At 41.4% G+C, this 22,535-nt stretch overlaps 2 protein-coding genes and 1 long non-coding RNA gene across 4 annotated transcripts; 2 read left to right on the top strand and 1 right to left on the bottom strand.

Moving 5' to 3' along the window:
• The first annotated feature begins 827 nt into the window (after positions 1-827).
• Positions 828-7,110, top strand: SLC35E3 (solute carrier family 35 member E3). Its single transcript, XM_023938918.2, has 5 exons — positions 828-1,267; positions 1,355-1,465; positions 2,987-3,145; positions 4,038-4,120; positions 4,577-7,110. The coding sequence occupies exons 1-5, from the start codon at positions 878-880 to the stop codon at positions 4,761-4,763; spliced, it is 930 nt and encodes a 309-aa protein (XP_023794686.2). The 5' UTR covers positions 828-877; the 3' UTR covers positions 4,764-7,110.
• A 1,421-nt stretch (positions 7,111-8,531) lies between these two features.
• On the bottom strand, positions 8,532-22,528 carry LOC111932717 (uncharacterized). 2 transcript variants are annotated; one of them, XR_015285534.1, is made up of 5 exons: positions 21,120-22,528; positions 19,400-20,211; positions 17,301-17,399; positions 16,411-16,533; positions 8,532-9,082 (listed from the first exon to the last, which is right to left on the bottom strand). It is a non-coding gene; the product is annotated as an uncharacterized LOC111932717 (long non-coding RNA). The 2 variants fall into 2 exon arrangements; XR_015285533.1 differs by lacking the exon at positions 8,532-9,082 and adding an exon at positions 14,786-14,870.
• LOC147653621 (uncharacterized) lies at positions 9,077-16,601 on the top strand. Its single transcript, XM_086884463.1, has 3 exons — positions 9,077-12,249; positions 12,403-12,466; positions 13,641-16,601. The coding sequence occupies exons 1-3, from the start codon at positions 11,923-11,925 to the stop codon at positions 13,676-13,678; spliced, it is 429 nt and encodes a 142-aa protein (XP_086740589.1). The 5' UTR covers positions 9,077-11,922; the 3' UTR covers positions 13,679-16,601.
• Positions 22,529-22,535: the final 7 nt, after the last annotated feature.

Below are 22,535 nucleotides of genomic sequence, written 5' to 3'. Positions count from 1 at the left end.
CTCCTGTACGTGAAGGAGTTGCTAAAATGCTGATGAAATCCTGAACCAGAGGAAAGATGATCATACATTGAAGCCCGTTTGAGATTTTGTAGTTTATTTTTAAAGCTTGTTCTGCCCCCATTTACACATTTATCTTCCTTTCCCTTAACAAGATAGAGTGCAGAGGACACGTTAGGCAAGGACTTTGGCTCCTTCACCCCAGTCGGTGTCTCTTGTCAGCTCACAACGCACTTCCTGCTGTACATCTGTATGTACAATTCGTGTTTCTGTTTGCAGAAATGCCCGGTCAGTTGTGGACAGGTACCTGCGGCTTGGAGCCCATGTTCGGGGCTCCTGGGCAGGAGGTGGGGGCACACACACAGGCACACAGACATACAGACACACACAGACACACACAGACACACACACTGGCGCTGTCCCCCGCCAGGCACACAGGCACACAGACATACAGACACACACAGACACACACACTGGCGCTGTCCCCCCGCCAGGCACACAGGCATACAAACAGACACACAGACACACAGACACACACACTGGCGCTGTCCCCCGCCAGGCACACAGACATACACACAGACACACACACACTGGCGCTGTCCCCCCGCCAGGCACACAGGCACACAGACATACAAACGGACACACAGACACACACACACACTGGCGCTGTCCCCCCGCCAGGCACACAGACATACAAACAGACACACAGACACACACACACTGGCGCTGTCCCCCCGCCCCTCACGCCGCCCGGGCCGGGCGGGCGGAGCCGTTCGTGGCGGGCGGGGCCACCGGAAGGCGCGAGCCCACGTGTCCCGGCGGGGCGGGAGGCGGCGGCGGGCCCGGCCGGGGTGCGGGCGGCCGCCGGGCTGCCTCAGCCATGGGCTGGCTGCCGGCGCAGGGCCGGCTGGCGGCGGGGCTGCTGGTCAATCTGGCCGCCTCCATCTGCATCGTCTTCCTGAACAAGTGGCTGTACGTGCGGCTGGGCTTCCCCAACCTCAGCCTCACCCTGGTGCACTTCGCCATCACCTGGCTCGGCCTCTACCTGTGCCAGGCGCTCGGAGCCTTCTCCCCCAAAAGCCTCCAGCCCGCGCAGGTGCTGCCGCTGGCCCTCAGCTTCTGCGGCTTCGTCGTCTTCACCAACCTCTCCCTGCAGAGCAACACCATCGGGACCTACCAGCTGGCCAAGGCCATGACCACGCCGGTCATCGTGGTCATCCAGAGCGTGGCTTACGGCAAGACTTTCCCTCTGCGGATCAAGCTGACCCTGGTGAGGAGGCGGCGGGGCCGACGGGAGCGGGGAGGGGAGCGCTGAGGGCAACGACCCTGCCTAAAACCGCCGTGTCCCCCCCCGCAGGTCCCCATCACGCTGGGTGTTTTCCTCAACTCCTACTACGACGTGAAGTTCAGCGTTCTGGGGATGGCGTTCGCCACCCTGGGCGTGCTGGTGACCTCCCTGTACCAAGTGGTGGGTAGCGGCGCGGGGCGCGGGAGCGATGCGGTGCTTGGGCTCCCAGGTGCTGCCCCTTGCTGTCATCGCCTCGCGGCAGCAGCCAGCCTCCCAGGAAGCCTTCCGTGCCCCGTTATTTCTTTCTAAAAACCCCCACCAAATTATGATAATCCGCCATAACCCCTGCTAAATTAATTGATCGGCCTTGCTGCTGAAAATTGGAGTGTCGTCTTTAGCGTGAGCGTCATGGTCAAGGGGCGAAGATTGCTTTAGCGGTAAAACTCCTTTTTTCTAGAGGGAACAGATATTCTCCTTGTTGGAGAATATCCTAGAAAGGATTTTTTCCCTAGAAAGGATGTTTTCCAGTCCTTCAATCCCATGGTTTATCCTTGAGCCATTTACATTTTATCAGTATCCTTCTTCAGTTCCGACTATACGCATTCTCTCATTCTAATGTGGTTTTGGAGAGGGTGGATTAGTACATAAACACAATCCACTTTCTGGATAATTATTATGTTAGAAATTGATATGTCCAAGGACTTCCTCAGCCCCTTCTGCTGTAACATTGTATTAGTATCTTGCCCGATTTGTTATTGACCATGACTGTAAGAGCCTCCTAAATTAGAAACTCCTGTCATGTTGATATGATAGATTGAAATGCGAATTTCTTTGTACCAGGTGTACTGTGCCTCAAAACAAAGCGATGATCTTTGACCCATAGTGTGTAAGGTGGTAAATAAGGGTATTTTGACCTGTTGTGTGGGGCAGGAGGAAGAAAGAGGTGCTGCATAAGAACATTAAGTGATGATGTGTATACTGGAGAAATAATGGTACTTGGGTAAAAAGACAAAAAAACCTGAGCAAGTTTGTATGCTGGCATCCCTATTACCAGTTAATGTGATTTAAGTAAGTGTTAAATATCAGTTTTCAGCACAACACAACGATGCTTCCTTTTGGCTGTGACATCTGTCTTCATAGCCATAGATAAGTAATATTTGTGAAATCATGCAATCCTAAAAATTTAAGTTAGAGTCAATTATATTCAATATTGAAATGAAATCGTTAAATCTGGAATAAACTGGCAAAAGACAAATGTGTACTGGTTTTGTTAGCTTGTATGTACAGGAAAATAAGAAGAAAGGAACAGAATTTAGTCCCTGTTTAGGCAAGGATACTCAGCTCCAACACAGGCAGGAATTTATGTTGAAAATAAAGGGGAGTTGCTATTTTCTTCCCAGCTCCACATATTTGTTCTTCCTCAAGTACGAAACTTTACCCCCAGGCTATGGGAAAAATAAAGTTTAGGCACTCTTTCCACTGCCCCTGCATACATTTTTCTCCTCTCATGACTTTTTCACTTGAAAGAGACAAACACATGGGGCCTCCAATGAGGCAAAGGTGAGGCTCAGTGGCCTGTTTAAGTAGTATTGTCCATGTGAGACTCCCTCTGTGTTAGTAACCAGTTTGCTTTTGCTCAGGTTTTTCAGTTCATGGTTTGTTTTTTTCCTGATGTTTAACAGCTTTCTCTTTTGATTTTAGTGGGTAGGCGCTAAGCAGCATGAGTTGCAGGTAAACTCTATGCAGTTGCTGTACTATCAGGCACCAATGTCCTCAGCTATGTTGTTGTTCATCATACCCTTCTTCGAGCCAGTCTTTGGAGAAGGGGGAATATTTGGGCCCTGGACGCTTTCTGCTGTGGTAAGGCTTTTGTTGACTTTATTTAAATAATTATCACTGATGTAGTTAAATCTGATTGTAAGATCTGGTTCTTTGTGAAACAGATTTTTGTACAGCTGCTGGCCATGGTGACGTGAGAGGGGCATTTTGCAGGACAAAAAGCCCCTTGCTGAGTCTGCCCCACTTCCTCTGAGAGGAGTGAGTCAGTCAATTGATTTATCTCCTTATTTCTTGTTTCTATTTAGAGGGCATCTGAACAACAGGAAAATATTGAAATCCAGAAGCTTCCCCTAGTGTATTAAGTGCTCTAGTTCTAGTTCTGACTGTCCACTCAGAGGACACTCTCAACTTCTCTTCTGTGGAAAGATGCCAACTTTGGTGGTTCTCTAGAATTAGTAGTTTATTTTCACCAGGAAGACTATAGTTTCTCTCCGTATCCTTCTGTCCAAAGAAGAGCCAGTGGTATATTCTTACTACTGCTGATTGTCCCCCTCAGTGGTGGGTCATTTCTTGTAGTATTGCATTTTATGAATGGGATAGCAAGTGTTCACAGTAATAAAATCAGATATTTTGCTATAATAGGTTTTGTTGTGACCACAAATAAGACTTTATCTCAAATGAAGAATACAACCTCTATGTGAATGAGTATCCAGATTTTCCGAATCACTCTTAAATGTTCACCAAGAGTAAAGGAGAAAAGGCCTGTGGCTCTATTAGTGTATATTTATGGATATCATACCCTGAGCTGCTTATACACATCACCAGTGTCTGTACTGATTTGAAACTTTCTGGTTTTGTTCTCCCTGTTTTTCTTGCCTGATATTTTGCATTTGAAAGAAACTAAATAACTTGGAATGTATCTACAAATTTTCAAAAGCAAGTCAGATTACTGACTGTGTCCATTAATCCACAGATAATGGTACTGCTGTCTGGAATAATAGCCTTTATGGTTAACTTGTCCATTTACTGGATCATTGGAAATACATCACCTGTCACGTATCCTTTGTAACACTGGTCATTTCTTCTGTTTCCAGATGAATTATGTTGGAATTCATTGGTTGATTTATGTGGGAAAATTGTTTGGTAACATTCCTGATTTATTCTAAATGATGAAGCTGGAAAAGCACGTTTGTGTTTTAGTGCATTTTGTTTCTTTCTTTGGGATGTGTATAGGTAATGGCTGTTCACTTGTTGACATTCATACCTGCAAAGAATTTTAACTCATGCTTTGGCTGCCTCGAGGAAGTGTTGACATGTCCATCAGACTGCAGTGAAAAGGGGTGAAAGGCTTTAGGTGGAAGTTAATGCAGCCACAGAGATCAGGAAAACTGTGTGAGTTGAGTCAACACAGTGTACCATTGCATGCTTTGGGTGGAACTAATGAAAATTCCAAGTGTTTCTTTTTACACAAAATAATATTGGTGTTGGCTATTATCCTTAACAGATGTCTAGGTATAACATGTTTGGACATTTCAAGTTCTGCATCACCCTCCTGGGAGGGTGCCTCTTATTTAAGGATCCACTGTCTGTTAACCAAGGCCTTGGGATTCTGTGCACACTGTTTGGCATTTTAGCCTACACACACTTCAAGCTTAGTGAGCAGGAAAGCAATAAGAGTAAATTGGCCCAGCGTCCATAGAGCAAGAGTTTCTGAAGACTTGTGAAGGAAAACAAGTATTTAAATGTGCATTGATTTTTAGAATGCACAGAATTGCCTCATCCACTTAGATCTATGGTTTTAGTTTAACTGCCAGGATTGTTATTCTGTAACTAAACCAAACGAACTGAAGGATGTAAAATGCTGGGGTTTTGCCATTTCAGTCTGTCCTATCGTTTTCATTAAATTAAAACAGTAACTTAAAAGATAAAAAGGCACACTTCAAATTGCTGTGGAAATTGTACTGAAGTAATTATATTTTTTTGCATACCAAATGAGATCATGATGGCTACAGTTATAATACAGAGAGAGAGAAAGAAAAAGAATCCTGTCTCTGTGATCAAGCCAGTATTGCCATTGTGATGAAACTTGGAGGCATTTTTATGCAGATGTTCTAGCACGTAGTGATGCTTCCTCATTTTTGTCTGATGAACAATGAAGAGGGAAACATATTTTGTCCAGTCATTTTTAAAAGAGGTGCCAGACTCATTCCTATTTCTTGTATATGCTTTCTTATCTCTGTCTTGAACACAGATAGATTTTTAGATGAAGTAGGTAAAATTACAGGTAAAGAGGAAAGCAGAAAGTTTGAAGCCACAGGCCAAGGTGTGGAAAAGTAGGAAATCAGATCTAAACAGTTCATCTTAATTTTCTCTTTTAATTTGTCAGGACATTAATGAAGTAATTAATGTTTTCAAAAATGTTGTTTCTGCTTTATAATTTTCTCTGTGCCAAAACCAAGACAGAAGATTTACACAAGATCTTGTAAATACCTGTGAGCCTAATAAAATCTCTGATTTTGTGGTAGTAACCAAATGTTTTGCAGCCCTTGCACACAGATACCCATGCTAAAAAATATTTTTGAGAAGGCTTCAGAAAGGTCACCATCTTTAATGGGTGTGAAGGTTGCCAAGTTCTCTCTCTTGCCTTCAGCACCACCTCCCTTGCTCCCACGCCTTTCCCCAAGAGTTATTTCGGGTGGGATCTGTAGGTTTGTCTGTTGTCATCGTTTTAGGGGTGAGGCCCAGGGGCTGTCTGGGAAATGCTGGGTGTGAGGCAGCATTTCCTCAACAGGCAGTCCTAAGAAATGTATCTGAATGACTGGAGAGTGCAAGGTGGGACCTGCTTCTGCTCTAATTAAAAAATGCTTTGAAAATTATTTTATGACAGTATCAGGCACTTATTTTGACAATGTGGATGGAAGAAGTTCAGTGCTGTTCTATTTTAAAAAAGGGAAGAAAAAATAACTGCTTTCTGTAAATCTGGTGAGAACAGATGTTCACTAGATTTGCAGGGTTAGAATTTAATTGCAGTATCTTAATCTTTACATGTTGGGGTTTGTTTTGTCTTCATCTACCTCTACCAGATTTAAAGAGGGGAACTGTGTGGAAAAAACCAAGTATTTAAGTTGTGCGGCCATGGACAGAAATAATATTTAGTTCTAAGTTTTTTACAATAGAGGAAAGAAGTATTTGTGTTGGAAACAATGCAAATTTTCTCAAGCTTGTAAATTATTTATTCTGCTACAGAGTTCTTGATTTAAGAAAAAGTTACTCCTCTCTGTAACCTAAGTTTATACGGTAACACTCTACATCAGTTCAGAGTTACAAATACCTGAATAATTTTACATCTTTACCAACTGTTTCTTGGACATTGTAGTGGTCTGAGAATAATTTTTTTATTACAGTTTTGTAGATCTATGTAATTAGTTTAAAAATACAGCCTGGACTGCTGAAAGATGTGTTCAGATGGTCAAGCTCTGGATGCATATCCTTCAGTATGTAGACTGAGAAATCCATTTGCATTAATTTGTGCTGTGCACAAGTTCTTTTGAGATGTAGATAGACTGCAAAAAAGAAACAACTAGAAAACAACTGAATTACATGCCTGTAGGACAAAAATATTTGAGATGGATGTAAATATATATATATATATATAAAGTGGTAGAATGAACTAAACAACAATGTCTGGAAATACAAAAGACTCTGTAAGGAGAAGAGCAGATCTGCAAGAGAAAATTAACAGCATCATTAAAAAAAGTACATTATAAATATAATCTGGTGCTGGAAGATGTGTGTGTGGGAGTCACTTAAGCGATGTGATTTTTTTTTTTTTTTCATGCATTCAGGAACCCTATTTTGAGATTTACTTGTTGTATCTAATAAATAAAGTATCTTGAACTTTGTCATATGGTTCAAAATATTAAATGCAGGATGCTTGTGTAATTGTGGGATAAATAGATCTTTGTATGTATTTTTTCTTTGGATACCATGTGTAGGGCGGGAATAAATTTTTAATCATTTGTCTGATACCTGCTTATTGCACAAGAGATGAGTTGTTCTTGTCTTTTTTCATCTTCTACTTGAATTACATAACTTTGGGGGTCTAGGTGTGTATAAGACAAAATGGTACCACATGGATTTATTTCTGTCCATATGAATATGGCAGGGAATTTTGAACTTTTTTGACTTTTGGCACAAATGAGGAGAATTTTAAGAACTGGAGTCTTCAAAAAATTACTGATACTTATTTGCTTATTCTAGTTTTCATTACACATCACTTGAATGTGTTTTCCTGGTAAATGCATGTAAGTGCACTGCTAAGTGCAGTCTTGGCTTCCTGAAAGAGAAATCAGAGACTTGCCATCTTCAGCAATGTGTAGCCATCACCCTGTGTGAGCTGTTGCAATTGAAGCCATCCCATATGTGCCCTAGAATTTGCTTTCTGCTTCTCATTTTACTTCATACTTGATATGACTAAACTGTCATATCAACAGGATAGGCTTTGGTCTTTTTCTCCCATGCAATGCTTTCCTGCTATGTTAGCATTCTTTTCTTTAAAAAGCTACCATTGATGTAGTTCAAATGGAACTGTAGATACCAAGATGGCAGTTAAAAATGAGAACAAATGATTCTGATTCAAATGTGAGTGACTGGTGGTAAGTTATCTAGCCTTGTCCTCAAAAACACTTTAGAATAATATCCACAAGGTTTTCCCATTTTCCCCAAAGCAATAGGAAGTGTGTCTTCATTTAAGAGATACTCAGTGTAAAGCTTTGTGTTGCCTTTAACTTTGGTAACTTGGCACTCATTTGACAGCTTTTGCATCGGGTTTTGTACAACTTGCTAAGTTCTTGCAGGCTCTGGGGCAGAGTGCCAGAGGAGTTTTCCTGTAGATGGGTGAACAGCTGCTCCCTCAGGCTTGGGGTTGAAGGAGCGTGGTTTGCTGCTGTTACATGTATGAAAAGGAGGTTTGTCTTGCAGGAAGTCTACAACCTTCAGGACAGAACTGCAATTCAGCAGGACTGTATCCTCTCTCTCTCATTTCATGAAATGAATGCTCAGCGATGGTCTGGGGCTAGAGCAACATTAAAACTTGGTTTAGCTACCCATATTTTTTTATTAATTTTTAAAAAATATTACTGGTAGTCAATGCTGGTTAAATATTAAGGTAAAATCTCATTTTTATAATATCTGATTATATAAGAGCTTCAGAAGAGTGGTTTTTAACATTTTGGAGTTGAGCTAACGTCTAACACACATCTTTCTTGCCAAATCTGCAAAATCTATCAAAAGATGCTGGATTTCATAGCTGGCTGTATATATCAGTACAGTTGGGCTGCTGAGGAGAGGCCTGCTTTTGAGCAATAGTGGACACTGGCTCACTGTTCAGGTATTTAGCAGAGACTGAGAAACATCTGGCCTGAAATTCATCAATGTACTTGGGGAAGGAAAAAGGCTTACTGATTGGTGAGAGCTTTTTAACTTTATGATTTTTATGTTCCTGCTTTTAACAATAGGCTTGCAAGTTAAAAAATCAGAGAGCATGACTTAACCCCACATCACCTTTCATATTAAGATTTTTCTTCCAAGATGACAGATTTTCTTCCAGTTAAATAGTTATATTTTACCTTGATTATGAAACAAACAGATTTTGGATTAAAGACTCGCAGGTGTTTGTTTGTGTTACGGGTTTTTTCCCTCTTAAAATTTTATTTTAGCCTTTCAAAACCCAAATTCCCTGTTTAATAAGAAAACAAAAAAGGGGAAATTATTTTAATAAATGAAAGGCTACTGTGTATATATAGTGAAAATATGTTTTGTTTTGCAAAATAATTTCACTTCTAATTTTGAAGATGCAGCTCTTTGTTTTTCTACTGTTACAATTGGGCAGATGGAAAGAAGCACCAGCTTTTCTACTTCATACAAGTTTGCTCTTTTCCTGCAGGTGCTCTCCCTCTGATCGCAGTCTCAGCCTTCCTTTTGACAGCTCAGTTGTTGCAAAGATGATTGGGATGTCAGCTGCAGAGGGTTAAGAACACAAAGGAAAAAAATATAAGCAGGAGCTGATATAACTTTGGGTGATGAGAAATCTTACAGTAAGACTTAGACACATCTTACCAAACAGGCCTGTGCAAAGCAGCAGGGAAAGGTGTGGGTTCATCTCCAAGCAGGTTTTGCTAAGAATTCAAGAGCTAAATAGTTTGCATTCTTACTGTACTGTACTAGTTAACAAATTTAGTATAAAGCAATTTTTAATAATATAAATTTGAAAAGATAAATGCCATGGGGGAAAGAAAAAAGCTGGATTCAGACAGTATAAGATCTTTGCCAAGCTTGTTCCACAGCAGTGATTAACCTTCCTTGAGAGAAAGGAGCTATTGTTTCTCCCCTGCTCCATTGATGCTGGGCTTGGTGAAGAAAGGTTTGTGTTCCTGAAATTCTGCTTTTTTTCAGCTGTATCAGTTGGTCCAATGAAAACATATCACCTCTCCCTATAGGGCTTGTCTCACTGGAGTTGCTGTTTCTGCTTTCATCTGACTGACGTGGATCGTTCTCTTGTCTTCCTTATTTGTGTAGAACGACCTGAAAGGTCTAATGCACCTAATGATTCTGTTCTATATTTCTGTGACCCTGGAGAGTGGAACATGCCCCCTTGCCTTGTGTAACTACAGTGGCTGTCAGCACTAGGGAATCCAGCCCAGCCCAAGGGGTCATAGTTACAATCTACAGTACAAGGACTAAAGGAGGGGGAAATGTGATCCCTTCTCATTGTTTCAGTTGCCATGCAGTTTCTAATACTTTCCAATTTTAGTCTTTGTCATTTCCCTTTAGTAGGTTCATAAGTAAGCTCCCTTTCCTGTTCTAGTCTGTCCTTTCCGTATAGTTATGATACAGTTTATGGAATTCTTGAATTGAGACAGAAATTGTATCACTTGCTCACATAAATACATTGACCTCATCCACTGTTGCTGTTTTTTTACGCAGGGGCCCTTGTTTGCCTTCCAATCCAGAAAAACTTATTTGCTAAAAATACCAGAGGAGTCAGGTTAACCTGAATTAAGAGGTAATTAGTCAGCTCAGGAGCTGCACATGACTTTACAGCTGCACTTGCTCAAAATCAAACAGGCACAATGTGTTGCCTTTATAATTGATAGGCAGGAACAGACATGGGCAGATTAAACATAATGTAATTAAAGTAAATTACATATTTAGAAGCAAGTAGGGGGAACAATCCAAAGGCTGCTTGGAGGATTTGCATTGCAAAGATATTTTCTGATCTGTTTGTGGCTTCACTGGAACATGAATACAAGCCATTCATTTGAAGGCATGTGGTTATATTCAAGGAGCTCCAAGAAGTCCAGCATGGCTGTGTGGGTAACACACACATGCAGGATGCACATGCAGGCTAAGCAGTGTGTCAGAAAACAGCAGGATTATTTTTAGAACCATAGATGGTTGTGTCTCATCCAGGAAGTACAGGGAGGAGATCTCTGGTTGAAGCAGAGCATAAGAATGTAATTTTTAATAACTGTGGCACAAAAAACTTGGGTTTTACTTTCCTACTAAGCAGAGACAGAGAAGCAAACTCTTTTAAAGGAGCTGTGTTCTGAAGCACATGGAATAATCATGTATATAATATATACATGTATATAATAATAATAATCTAAGACCATAGAATAGGGGTGGTTGTGATTAAAGAAGAAAAAAGAGACAATGGATTAAGAAACAACTGAGAAGAGTAAATAGCACATGCACATCTAGGCAGGTTTTTAAATATAAGGTCTAAGTTTAGATGCTTAACTCCACAATTAGGCAGTTCAATAACAGGGCCATATTTGTCAGTGTGAATTTTTTACCTTTCAAGAGAACTTGATAGAAAATGGCATTGGCTCAGCACTCCCAGAAAGGAAACTGCATAATTGACAAGTTTGACATTTTTTTGTTGCCAACTAAATTAGGTATCCTACTCAACCAAGAAACCGAGTCCTTGTTCTGTTTCCTTGCTCTGCCCACAACATTTTTAATCCTCCTTACTCTCCGGGGAAAATAAACCATTTGTGCACTTTATTTTCTAACTAGAGTGACTGAATGGGTTTTGTTTTACAGTACACCAAAGTTGTGTATTAAAAACTTGGATTAAGATCTTCCTAATCAAGCTTCTGTCTTTGAGCTGAATGGAAAAAGCCTCTCCAGCTCCTATTATACAGCATCAATGGTTGTGAAATAGATGCTTCTCTCCAGAGAGTCCAAAGCAATATTAAGGTCTGGGATCCAAAGTGGTTTACTTGTTAAGTGCATCTCTTGTAGTGGTTAGTCAGAAAGTGGTTTCCTATTTGTTAATCCAGTTGAGAGAAGAAACTGACAGTGGTGATCATACACCCTCCAGAAAATTATACATTTCTGAAAACACACAATCCTGCTTTTCTGACTGCTGAAGTGGTTCTTCTGATCAGGATTAGCAGTTAACCAATGTTTTCCAGCTAGTATCATTCCTCAGAGATGAGTTAGATTTCTTCTCAAACAAAACCTAAGCAAAACTTTTCCACAAAGCATTCTCCAGATCATTAATAGCTTTGTCTTTATTGGGATGGACATGTAAACCTTAATTCTATACCTACAGTCTCGAAGAGTTCCAGCTGACAGCAGTGTGAATGTGTGGGAGGTTGACACTGAGCTGCGATTGCTGAGCACCTGCACTAAGTTGGTTTTATAGAAGTAGATGCAAATTTACAGAACCAGCCGTATTTGGATGTCATTGAAACCTCATCTTGGATGCTGAAGACAAAGATTTACATTCAGAAACTGAGAAATTAGCAGATGTAGTTGAAGACACACTCCTAGCACACATTATTGGCAGCATGAGTGGTATATCATGTTCTGCTCAAAGGCACAAGTCCCGCGTCTCCCTGTGGACCCAGTTTGGACTTTTGATTGTGTCTCTTAATCTGTCTGAACTGAGTTTCTATGGCCCTCTGCTAGGCGGAATAGCCACGGCTAGCTGCAGAGTCTTCCTGTGCAGGCAGGCAAGTTTCCGTGCTGGGACAAGGGGGAAGGGTGACACCGCACGGCTGGAAACGGGACCGAGGAAAGCGGGGCGGGGCCGGGCGCCTCTTTCCAGAGCCCGGATGGAACACCCAGACTCGGAAGAGGTTTCGAAGGAGGAAGTGTCACACATATACGAAATGGTGAGAAAACACTATTTTCATGTACAGCCACCAGCCTCTCAGAAGCCTCAAAGAGCTTCTTAAGCACTCAATATATTTATGAGCCTTTAAGTTGTCTCGAAGCCTTTGGGAGACTGGCCCTGAGCCTCAGTGGCTTGCTTCTGTTCTCTGCAGCCTACTGTGGACTGGCAGTTCTCTATTCCCCTTGCCTCCCGTATAAAGGGAAGATCTTTGGAATGTAAGTTGTGCGTTGATCCTATTTTTATTTTTTTATTTATTTTTAAAATGTGCTTTATTTAGCTGAACCAATCTGTGCTACATCTGTTTCTACTTCCTTCATATCCTATAGTAATTCACTGGGTGTCACACAAATCACGAATCACTGAGATATAATTTATAAAGGCTGGTTACTTTTCTAATCAGTTACTTGTCCCTAAGCAAGCCAGGATTTAAATGCTGTCAAATTTCATTGAGTGTAAAAGTAAGATAAGCAAGTCCCCTCATCTTCAGAGTTTCCTTTTAAAAATAAATGTAAATCAGTGTATGCAAAGATGTCTGAAGAAATTATTTTGTCTAATGAGATTTAAATTTGGAGTGCTAGATGGAGAAAAACTTACATAAAGACTTTGCTGCAAAAGTGGTTTGGCAGATTGGATTGTAGTAAAAGCCAGAGACACTGGGATCTAAAGAGGGATTGTTTGCACTGGAAACTGGAACCAGAATCTAGTAAAAATGGAGAGCGGATATGCATATATGAAACATAGATAAAACCATACAGTTTTCCTCGTTTTAGTGCAGTCATCATTTTGGTGTTGCATGAAATAATTGTATGGCTACATGAACCAAAAGGACTCAGTCTGTGTGCAGAGGTTGCCAGTGGTGTGTACCAGTACCGCCCCCCCTGCCCCCCGCCCCCAGCTCCTTCAGGCTTCTGTTTTTCCAGAGATGATTGTTATTTTCCAGTCTGTGTCAGCAAAAAGGAATGTGTGCCCATGCTGTGGATACAATCCTTGGAGTATCAGTTTAACATGTTAGAGTGATAACTGAGATGTGGGTAGTGATCCTGTCACCGAGACTGCAGGAAAACCAGAAACTCTCCAATATCTCTGCTTTGTTAGAGAATCAAGGCAGTACTCTATTCTGGCCAGGATGCTATTTTGGCCAGAATGTGCAATAGAAATTCCTTCCACACATGCCTGGTTTGTGCAGTGAAAATGATTCCATTACAAATGGTTTCTCACCACACATTTCTCATCTTTATACAGACGAATCCCAAATCAATTCACATTCATTGGTCTTAAATTACACAGATCTTCGTATTTCTGTTTTCTATGGGTTATTGATTCCCTCTGTCTTCGATGCTAATTTGATCCTCATTCTTCGGTTCTCTTGGCGATCTTTTCCCTGACCAGGTGTCTCCTACCGCACCAGGGCGGGTAATGGTCCTTGATGGTCGCTTGTCTCCTGTGCACCTTCTGGCTGCTCCCAGTCTGTAGATGTTAAGATCATCAGACCCCCGCCAGCGGGGTGAACAGCGTCTTTTGAAGAGAAACTTCAATTCCCCTCTCCCTGGGCAAAGGCAAACAAACCCCTGACTAAAATTACATTAAAAATGTCAGAAGTTGTATCATTTCCAACAATCCCTCCAACTTAAATTGTGTTGCAAAGGCAGTAACTTTTGTCACAAAGTCACAACAACGGCAGAGGGGGACGATGTCTTGTATTTTAAAATCAGCCCTCACAGAAAAGAGCACTTTCAGTTTGAAGTACAGAGCAAATGAGTTAAAAAACACAACGGCCTGCAAATTACCATCAGAAGTGCCTTCTTTGGTAGTATCTTGCAAACCTTTCAGCTCCTTTGCAACACAGGAAAAGCTGGCTTTGGGTAACTGAAGTTGTCATCAGTGCTAACATGCACTCTTTGCTTCCCCCTGACTAACACCCGAGGGAAACTTCTGGGAATACGGTCCCAGTTCTAACTGGTTTATCAGCCCAGGTGACTGATACAGGAGATAACATTCAAGGTGTGGTTAGATAATAAGGAAAAGACCACTGAGTGGCTCCCTGCCTATTTCCCCATTTCCATCTCTGATTCTCTGCTTCCAGCTGTGTGTCCCTGCTGCTTTCTTTATGATGTCTTATGTGTTCTTGATAAAGCAAGCTGACATACTAACAGCAAATGCAAGTAAATATCCTGCTGTTGAATCAGATAAATCTGTGGTCAAAGGAGCCAAAGCCAGTTCAAAGAAATGCTTGGCTAGGAATGCACAGCTCCTGGCAAGGCTAATGTTTCAACAGGGCAACAGATGAGCTCCAGACATTATTTCGGTGAGGCACTGATGGGCTCAGCTGCATCACCAAACAGTGCAAGGAAGCTGAGGCAATCCAACACCACTCTTTTTCGTAAAACATTCTCACCATCAGCTTACAGCCATAAGTGAGGAGGCAAGGAGGAGAATGGAACACCTCTCTCACAGTGGAATGCCTTGAAATCATACAAGCTTAATGTAGTCTTCCTCCTTAGTAATGCTGCTAAGATAGTTGAAACAGATCCCACCTTTTCCCTGCCTGTCTGCTGCCACTCCAGTGATGTCCTGGGCCAGCTGCTGTGTAGCTGCTCAGGACTACCTCAGGGAACTGATCTACAGAAAAAAAAAAATGGCATTATTTCTCAGGTGTGCCAGGTCACTTTATCCACTTTATACAATAGGAGCACAAACAACAGAAGGGCAGCAAGAGGATGGAAGAAATGGCTGGGAACAGATCTCTCAGGAGTAACATGCCACCAACCCCATCCCAACAAAGGGATGCATGCTGAGTCTTCATCATCTTGCCATTAAACACCACCATTTTAGTGTGGTTGTGCAGCTAAGTAAGCCCCACAGCTGCTATAATTCTCAAGCAGAGCAGATAATGTGGCTGATTAAGGACCAGAGAGAGGTAAGACAGACCCAAGTCAATGACTCCCTGCAGCTCTACTTATACCCCATCCAATAAGAAAGAGTAAATTAAATATTGTGGTATCTTCTGCACTGAATGAGTTAAAGTTCAGGATTGGCAATTATCTACCAAAAAGGATATTATTCTAATAATTCTAATAATCCTTTTATTCTATTATATCTAATTCTTATTCTTCAATACATATGGGGGAAAACAAGTGTTCTTGAGAATCTTTTTGAAACTGTATTTTGGCATGAAAACCAGATCTGTGCTCTCAGATGTCTCACTACAGTGCATTTCAGGGTATGTTTGTGTGAGGCTTGTTTTGCTTATGTGAGCAAACTGCAGCCTGTCCTCTGACAGCAAAGGCACTACGCAGTAATATCTTACAGTCCCAGAGAAGTGGATTTGGATTCTTCCCTTGTGAGTAGCACTACATGGTACATTTCTCTCAAGGTGCCCTACCCTCTGGCCTTGGCTCATAGGTGAACAACATGTTGTTAAGATAAATAAGGTAGGTCAGAAGTCAAAGCCCGGTGCCTGCATTGTGTACTTCCAAGTACACAAACAAATGCAGAAGAAATTGCCAAATTATTTTTAAACTACAAAAGTGACTTAAACTAAGACGCTAGGATGGATATTGCAAAACCAGCTGAATGAAGGAATACCAATGCACTTGCTTTTTGTGGAGGTAAGAGATAACTGAGGTATTAATGCTTCAATGGAACTGAAGAAAGTACAGAATAGTATTTACATGGTTTCATCATCTGCAGTCAGAGCTTAGTTTGTGTCCTGCTTTTCCAGAGGCATCAATGGGTTTGTGCAACTTTTATGCATGAATTCCAAGAGCCTTTTTTGGGTGATGTAGATGAAAAAAAACCTTTTCTGCACCAGAAGGCGCAACCACCAGAGAACCTCCCCTAACCAACCTCCTGCCGAGTCCCAAGGCTCCACCACTGCAGTGGTGACTGTCAGACCAGCTAATGGAATCAGGGCAGGTGGCAGAAAAACAAGTTTAGTGGCACATACAGCCTTCAAAAATTCATGTACCATTTGGCTTAATACTTCCTCTCTTCAAATACTACCCTCCTGATCTGAACTGCCCACTGGTACTTAGAAAGAGGTTTCAGTTTGTACAGCAGGTGGGGTGGGGGATTTCCCTTAACTTTACTGTTCCATATTTATTTAAAAAAAAAGAGATTCTGGTAACAAAACCAAGTCATGGACTTGGACAAGAACTACCTTTTACTTGTTCAAATGTCTCTAGTGCAGATGGCCCAACACAGTCCACCTCAGGGTAATGCATGCCACATATTGGAAACTGCTACCAGCTGGCTTTCAGGTGGAACTTATGAAGAATTAAAACTACAATAAAAGAAGAAAAGCAGAGTGTGAAATATATGGATATTAAAACACTTTTCAAAAGGAACAAACCCTCTTGCTTCTTTTTTGATCCAATTCTACAAACTACAAACAATATAACTACCAAAAATTAGGACACATAAGAGTAATTGCAGAATAGCTTGCGAGCTCTTAGTATGGAACTACTTTTTATAGCTCTAGAGCATGTATGTGTATATATATATATATATAATATGCTGTGGAAATATTGACACAATCTGAAAAGCAGAAATTACATGGAGGAGAGGAGGATACAGGAATATGCAAGTACTGGGAAGAAAACACTGTTAGAGTCAAAGTGGAGAAAATCAGAGGTGAATATGAAAAAGAAGCTCAAGACAGTGCTGGTCATCCCAACCAGTGTCTGGCATCCGATCTGGAGGATGCCAAATTTCCACTTCCTTAGTGTTTCTTACTGCAGATGTGAGAACGTAAAACATGTGTCAGAGCTTTTTCCTTGACCCAGGGGGAAAACATGACATTTTCCCTTGATTTCTGTGACAGTCAAGTTCCAGGGCCTTGGAACCCAGCTCGGAGTAAGCAGGTAAACCGTCATTGCTGTTGCAGTGGAACTGTGCTGCATCTCTGTGGGTCACAAACTCCTCCCAGCAATACCCAGCTCTCTGCTGAATGCTGTGCTGAGGTTACTATTCCCTTGCTCCACAGAGACAACTGTTTCTGTTTCATCATGCCATTGTTTCATGTTTGTGTTTAAACAGGTGCTAACTCACAGGCAAGCAACTGGGCGCTGTAAAAAACTTCTCTCACTTGGCAGCAAGCTATTGAATACCAGCTGCTGGGTGCAGAGGTGACTTGTGATCAGGATCCACCTGAATCAAGACAGGGCATATGGGCAAAAGAAAAAAGACAGGCTGGGTAAGCAGTGTGGTTTTTCAGAAGGATGACTTAGCAAGATAAATCAGCTTGTTTCAGGAGGTATGTGGATTTATGCCTCATCTGGGGGTATATTTAATCTCAAGGAAACTATTTGCAGCAAATCTACTTCGAAAGTGGGCTTCAAAATATACATGCAAGAGTGATAACTTAGCCCTGTCTGTGATGGCAACAAACTCTTGGAGGGAAACTACTCTTACTTGCCTTGAGAGTTTCAGGTCAAGGCTACATCAGACACTAATGCCTCTAGTAAATGCTCCAAACTACTTGTCTAGCTACTTGAACTATTGTTTAACTGCATATGCTACAACCGTATGCTAAAACTTGTACTGAAGAAGCTGTGCTCCCAAACATAGAGAGCCAGCAGAAAGGTGACTTTGTAATTAATCTGTAAATCAATCGTAATAGGAAAGGAAGAGGGCTGAGGCTTTTTTCAGGAATGGATGGTTCATCCTGTGTCAAGTAAAATCATACACCAGTCAGTAAGACTGCATCAACGAAACATTAAATTGTGGAGTGGAGCACAAGAAGGTCTGCAAGGAAGGATTTTATAGATCCTGTGATCCAAAGGAAAGCATATATTCTTTGTATAACAGGCAGCTAGAAAGCAAGTATGGAGCATGCAGAGGAGATGTGTGCAACTGGGTCAGCAAGACCCAGCAAGGATGGTCCAGCAAGGACAATTCTGGGAGATAAATGATCAGGTACCTGGAATGGGTCTGAGTTAAGAAGCTGGTTGTGCAATAAAATCCCTTCTGGGTTTTGTTGTTAGAAACAAACAGTTCAAGTAACAGATGGACCCTTAAAATATTTTTTGTCTTTTCTTCCTCTAAACTAGACTGCAGCCTGACTTGAACAGTACTTCAGGCGTGACTTCATCATCAGCTGTAGTTCTCTCCATGCATAGCATTCCAGACTGGATTTGGATTGCATGTTGTGTTTGCTCTCAGCTTCTCCTGGATCTAGATTGTCCCTGAATACATTCCAGTTTCAGACTGAAAGATACCACTATGTTTCACATAAGTCGTATTAGCCTGCGCATACCCCACACACCCTTCTGGGCCACTCCCTTGAAGAGAAATGGTTTTTTGTGCTGGATTGAACAGCACATTTGAATGACAAATGAGCACTGAATTAAAAGAACAATTCTAAACTGAATTGGCATTATCCTAGTTTGATTAAATAAGGCAGATGAGCATGATTATACTGGGGCTTTTCTGATCTAATTGCATACAATCAAGTATTTCTACCAAAGGAGAGATCACTGGATTGTTTAATTTTCATAGTTTAGTGAAGCAGGATATGGTTACAATCTAGTCACATATTTCACTCCTGCTTAAGAAGAAAAGTATGTTTCTTCACTCAGTGATGTGCTTAACAAAAACTATTTGAAAGTAAGAGGAGTCTTTTCCTGAGATTTTTCCCTTTTAGTTCTTTAGAATTGTTCCATTAGCTTCATTCAAAAGTGAGGACTAAACAGAAAACTAGAGTGGGAAAAAACACCTGAGCCTTTCATTCTGTGTTGGATATTGAGTTGTGTTGGATATTTGAGTTCAAAAGAACTGGTTTATATTTTTGCCAGTTGGCTTCCCTTCAGAAAGCATGCACTATTGTTTTGTTTAATTGTGCTTGTGGCTGACTGCCCTGCTGCTAAATAGAAATCAGATTTGGGCATCAGATTACCAATGTCTCCCAGATGGATGAAAAGTACACCAATTAAACAAAAGCAGAAGAGCTGCTGTTTTCTGATGTGGGGTAATTCCACCTCCAGTGGTTTTGAAGCAGCTGTAGTTAACGTGCTGGAGAGCAGACACACATGAACTGAGTGCTTGTGGGAGGAAGGTAAGAGCTCATGAACAGCTGCCAGAAAAGGTTTTTTTTGAGACCCTCTTTTCCAGTACACCTGAAGTAATTTTACATTTTTCAGAATAAATACCTGAAGTTATGGAAGTGTAGGAAACTGGCAATCTCATATCCAAAGCACTCATGGGGCACATGGTGTGATTCTCGGAAGTGTCCTGTGCAGGGCCAGGAGTTGGATTTTGATGATCCTTTTGGGTTTCCTTCCAAATCAGAATATTGTGTGATCCTGTGATAAGACACCACAGCCCAGGATGTGCACCCAGGTGAAGCTGTAGAACGCCTGCTGTGCCACACAGCCTGCAGAGTAACTGGGGTTGTTTGGAACGGCAGTGCAGCCCTGGGAAGCTTAAACATGTCTCCTGCACACCATGAAAACACAAGCTGGACAGCAAGGAGAATTTACTGTTCCTTGTTAAACCACTGCAATAGCATTGCCTGTGGTTTTTGGGTTCTCACTGCTGCTATGAGCTGTGCTCTTGATTCCTTCCTGTCTGTTCAAACTTGCTCCCAGGAAGGCTGCATCTGCTTTTCACTTAGTAGAACCTGAGTGTCATTTCTAGTAAGAATTTCTGGTGGAGGTGCTGACAGACCTCTCCACTGGGATAGGTGTTAGATTATGAAATATAATTTCACTGAATTAAATATGCTATTACTGCCATGAGGATTTCTTATTGCTGTGCTTTTTTTTACACAACAGGAGTGTCAAGAAAACAACAGAATTCTTTCTCCTGTATTTGTACAGAATTGTACTGACCCACTGTCTGGCACGTGGGGTCACAGCTGCAGCAGGCAGCCCTGGCAGAAAGCCACATTAAGCAACACATGTCCCAGCTGCATTTCAGCATCTTTCTTCCTTTGTCCTTTTACCTTGAGATGCCTGATAATCTGCAACACACAATGGACCCCAGATCCCAGCTTTATGTCACAGTAGTAGAGATACAATCTAAGGCTACAGAAAGCATATATCAGCACAGTGCAAAGCCCAGGAGGGTTGCTTTGAATTTATTTATTTTTTTGCCTGGGTGCAGTTCATAGACAGTACAAGATTATTCTATCTGATCAGGAACAAATGGCTTGGAGATGAGACCTGGCAAACCCTGGCCACCTATGCCTCTGATCAGCATCTGGCAAGGAACACATCATGTATGTGCTGGATGCTGAACAGGGGTCTGCTAGGAAAAGGTAAGTAGGACATCTTGGGGTTGCAAAAAAATTACAGTGAGGAACAAAAATCAGAAATTGAAGTGTTTTAATCCATTCACTTGAGTTGAGCACTCCTGCAGCACAAGGGCCCACCTTTCTTCTGGCGCATGTGCCTATAGGGGGACCAGATCCAACTCAGGAAATAATTTAGCTTGTAAGCATTAAACAGGGAAATGTCTACAGTTAGAATCTGAATTTATATTAAAAAGGGTCTCATACAATGTTAGTTAACCACAATATAAAGTAAGTCTCTCCAGTTAAGGCAGCTGGGTCTTAACTACTCCAGATATTTTCTGTAGCACTGTAAGTAAAATACACAGGTATAGTGACATCTCCTTTTCTTTTTACAGCCTTCAAATAGTGGAGAAGCCAGCTCTTGTAACTATACAAGCTTATTACTCATCCTTCAAGTAAAACTTTTTAATTATACTTGTCCTAAATTATCAAGCACATAATAATAAGAAAATAATAATGTATGTTGATGACATAGCAACACCAGCTGTATTAGTGACAAACAAGTGTTGCACCACTGCATATCAGAAAATACCCCCTCTTTCCTTAAGCTAGCACAGACAGCATATTTTACCTACTTGCTATCACCTTTAACTCAAGATTATTCTGTTGGAGAAAAGAGATAAGATTGTCCTTGAGGACTGATAAAAATTCTAGACAGAAACTGTTGAGGGTTTTTTATCCTTAGCAGTTAATAAGTCGGTAAGGGAAATTATTATTTAAATAGTCTCAAAGTCATTGGTCACAAGATGCTTATTGGTAGAGAAGTGGGAAAAGCAAGTCATAGTAATGAGTTTGGCACGTCTTGGACTGCAGAAAACTTATTGCAAATTTAAAAAAGCTCTTCAATTTCCAAACAGCCATAGCAAAATGGAACTGTGCTTAAGACAAGGATCAATAATGTGATAGCTTGGGGAGAACTACATAAACAGTTTGGTTTGATTTCAGTTCAATAAAATATATTTTGCATTGGAATTAAATAGTTTTTGTGTTGTCTGCATGAGGAAAAGATTGAGCATCAGTAGTAGAGCTGTTTAGTAGCTATTCACTTCCATCCTCTTGTATTTTTGTGTAGATGGAGTTTTCTCCTAATAATGAAATCAGCTAGCTAAGGATCTCAGGAACTGGGGTGCTGGGTGGAAAAGAGCAGATATCGGACTTTGTCTGCTGCAGGACATTCTTGACTCCACTTGAAACAGATTTCTGTTTGCCTTGAAATCCCAGCACTAAAAGGAGGTGAGCAGGCTTTGCAGAATTTTGGCAGCTTCTCGGTTGTCCCTCACTAGACCTTGAGTTTTATGCTCTAGAGGGATAACAAAGTGATCTTGAAAATCCATCATCACACAAATATCTAGATTTAAACCATTGCTGGAATTTTTACAAGGTGCCATGGTTGCTGAGAAGCTGTATTTGGCCAGCAGACAAGTCCAGGCAGTTATCCGCTGCTTGTTTGGACAAGTTAGTTGTCATGGAAAATTTAGCGTTACGCTCTCCCTGCTCTAGCCTATCTTTAAACACTGTCTGCAGCACTCATGTTCTCTGACAAAGCTTTTCATTATTCAAAAATAATTTTAAAATGTCAATGGGCAAAGAAAAAACCCGAGAATTAGAAAAGGCAGGCAGAATAAAAACGAACCACTTTGAGTTGGAATGTAGCAACTAATAAGTGCCTGTGAAAGTAACATACTTCCAAACGCCATACATTTAAAAGATACAGAAAATTATAGAATGGGAGACGACAAGAAATTAGAACGACAACATCCAATTATCTTTGGATGCAGTGTTTTCTCCTACTTCCATCTCTTAAATATATCCGAAAAAAAAAACAACAAAAAACCCAAACCAAAACCAAACGACTTAGGAGGCATGAGCGGGCGCTGGAAATGGAATCGGTGCCCGGATGCGCTGTTGGGCTGAGGCGTGCGGCCCGGCAGCCCCGGCACTGGAGCGCGGCCCTGCCGCGGGGCTGCCGGCGGGCGCCTCTCCCTCACGGC

This window comes from Cyanistes caeruleus, chromosome 4 (assembly GCF_971803275.1).
Source record: "Cyanistes caeruleus chromosome 4, bCyaCae1.hap1.1, whole genome shotgun sequence".
Classification (NCBI taxonomy): Eukaryota; Metazoa; Chordata; class Aves; order Passeriformes; family Paridae; genus Cyanistes; species Cyanistes caeruleus.
This window is presented reverse-complemented; position numbering and strand designations above follow the sequence as displayed.

Bases quoted from the DNA above. Each gene is read 5' to 3' on its own strand.
- SLC35E3 (XM_023938918.2), top strand. From the start codon at position 878: ATGGGCTGGCTGCCGGCGCAGGGCCGGCTGGCGGCGGGGCTGCTGGTC. The intron at 3,146-4,037 runs GTAAGGCTTTTG...ATTAATCCACAG, and splicing joins CCTGGACGCTTTCTGCTGTG to ATAATGGTACTGCTGTCTGG. The intron at 4,121-4,576 runs GTATCCTTTGTA...ACAGATGTCTAG, and splicing joins GGAAATACATCACCTGTCAC to GTATAACATGTTTGGACATT.
- LOC147653621 (XM_086884463.1), top strand. From the start codon at position 11,923: ATGAGTGGTATATCATGTTCTGCTCAAAGGCACAAGTCCCGCGTCTCC. The intron at 12,250-12,402 runs GTGAGAAAACAC...TGTTCTCTGCAG, and splicing joins TGTCACACATATACGAAATG to CCTACTGTGGACTGGCAGTT. The intron at 12,467-13,640 runs GTAAGTTGTGCG...TTCCCTGACCAG, and splicing joins AAAGGGAAGATCTTTGGAAT to GTGTCTCCTACCGCACCAGG.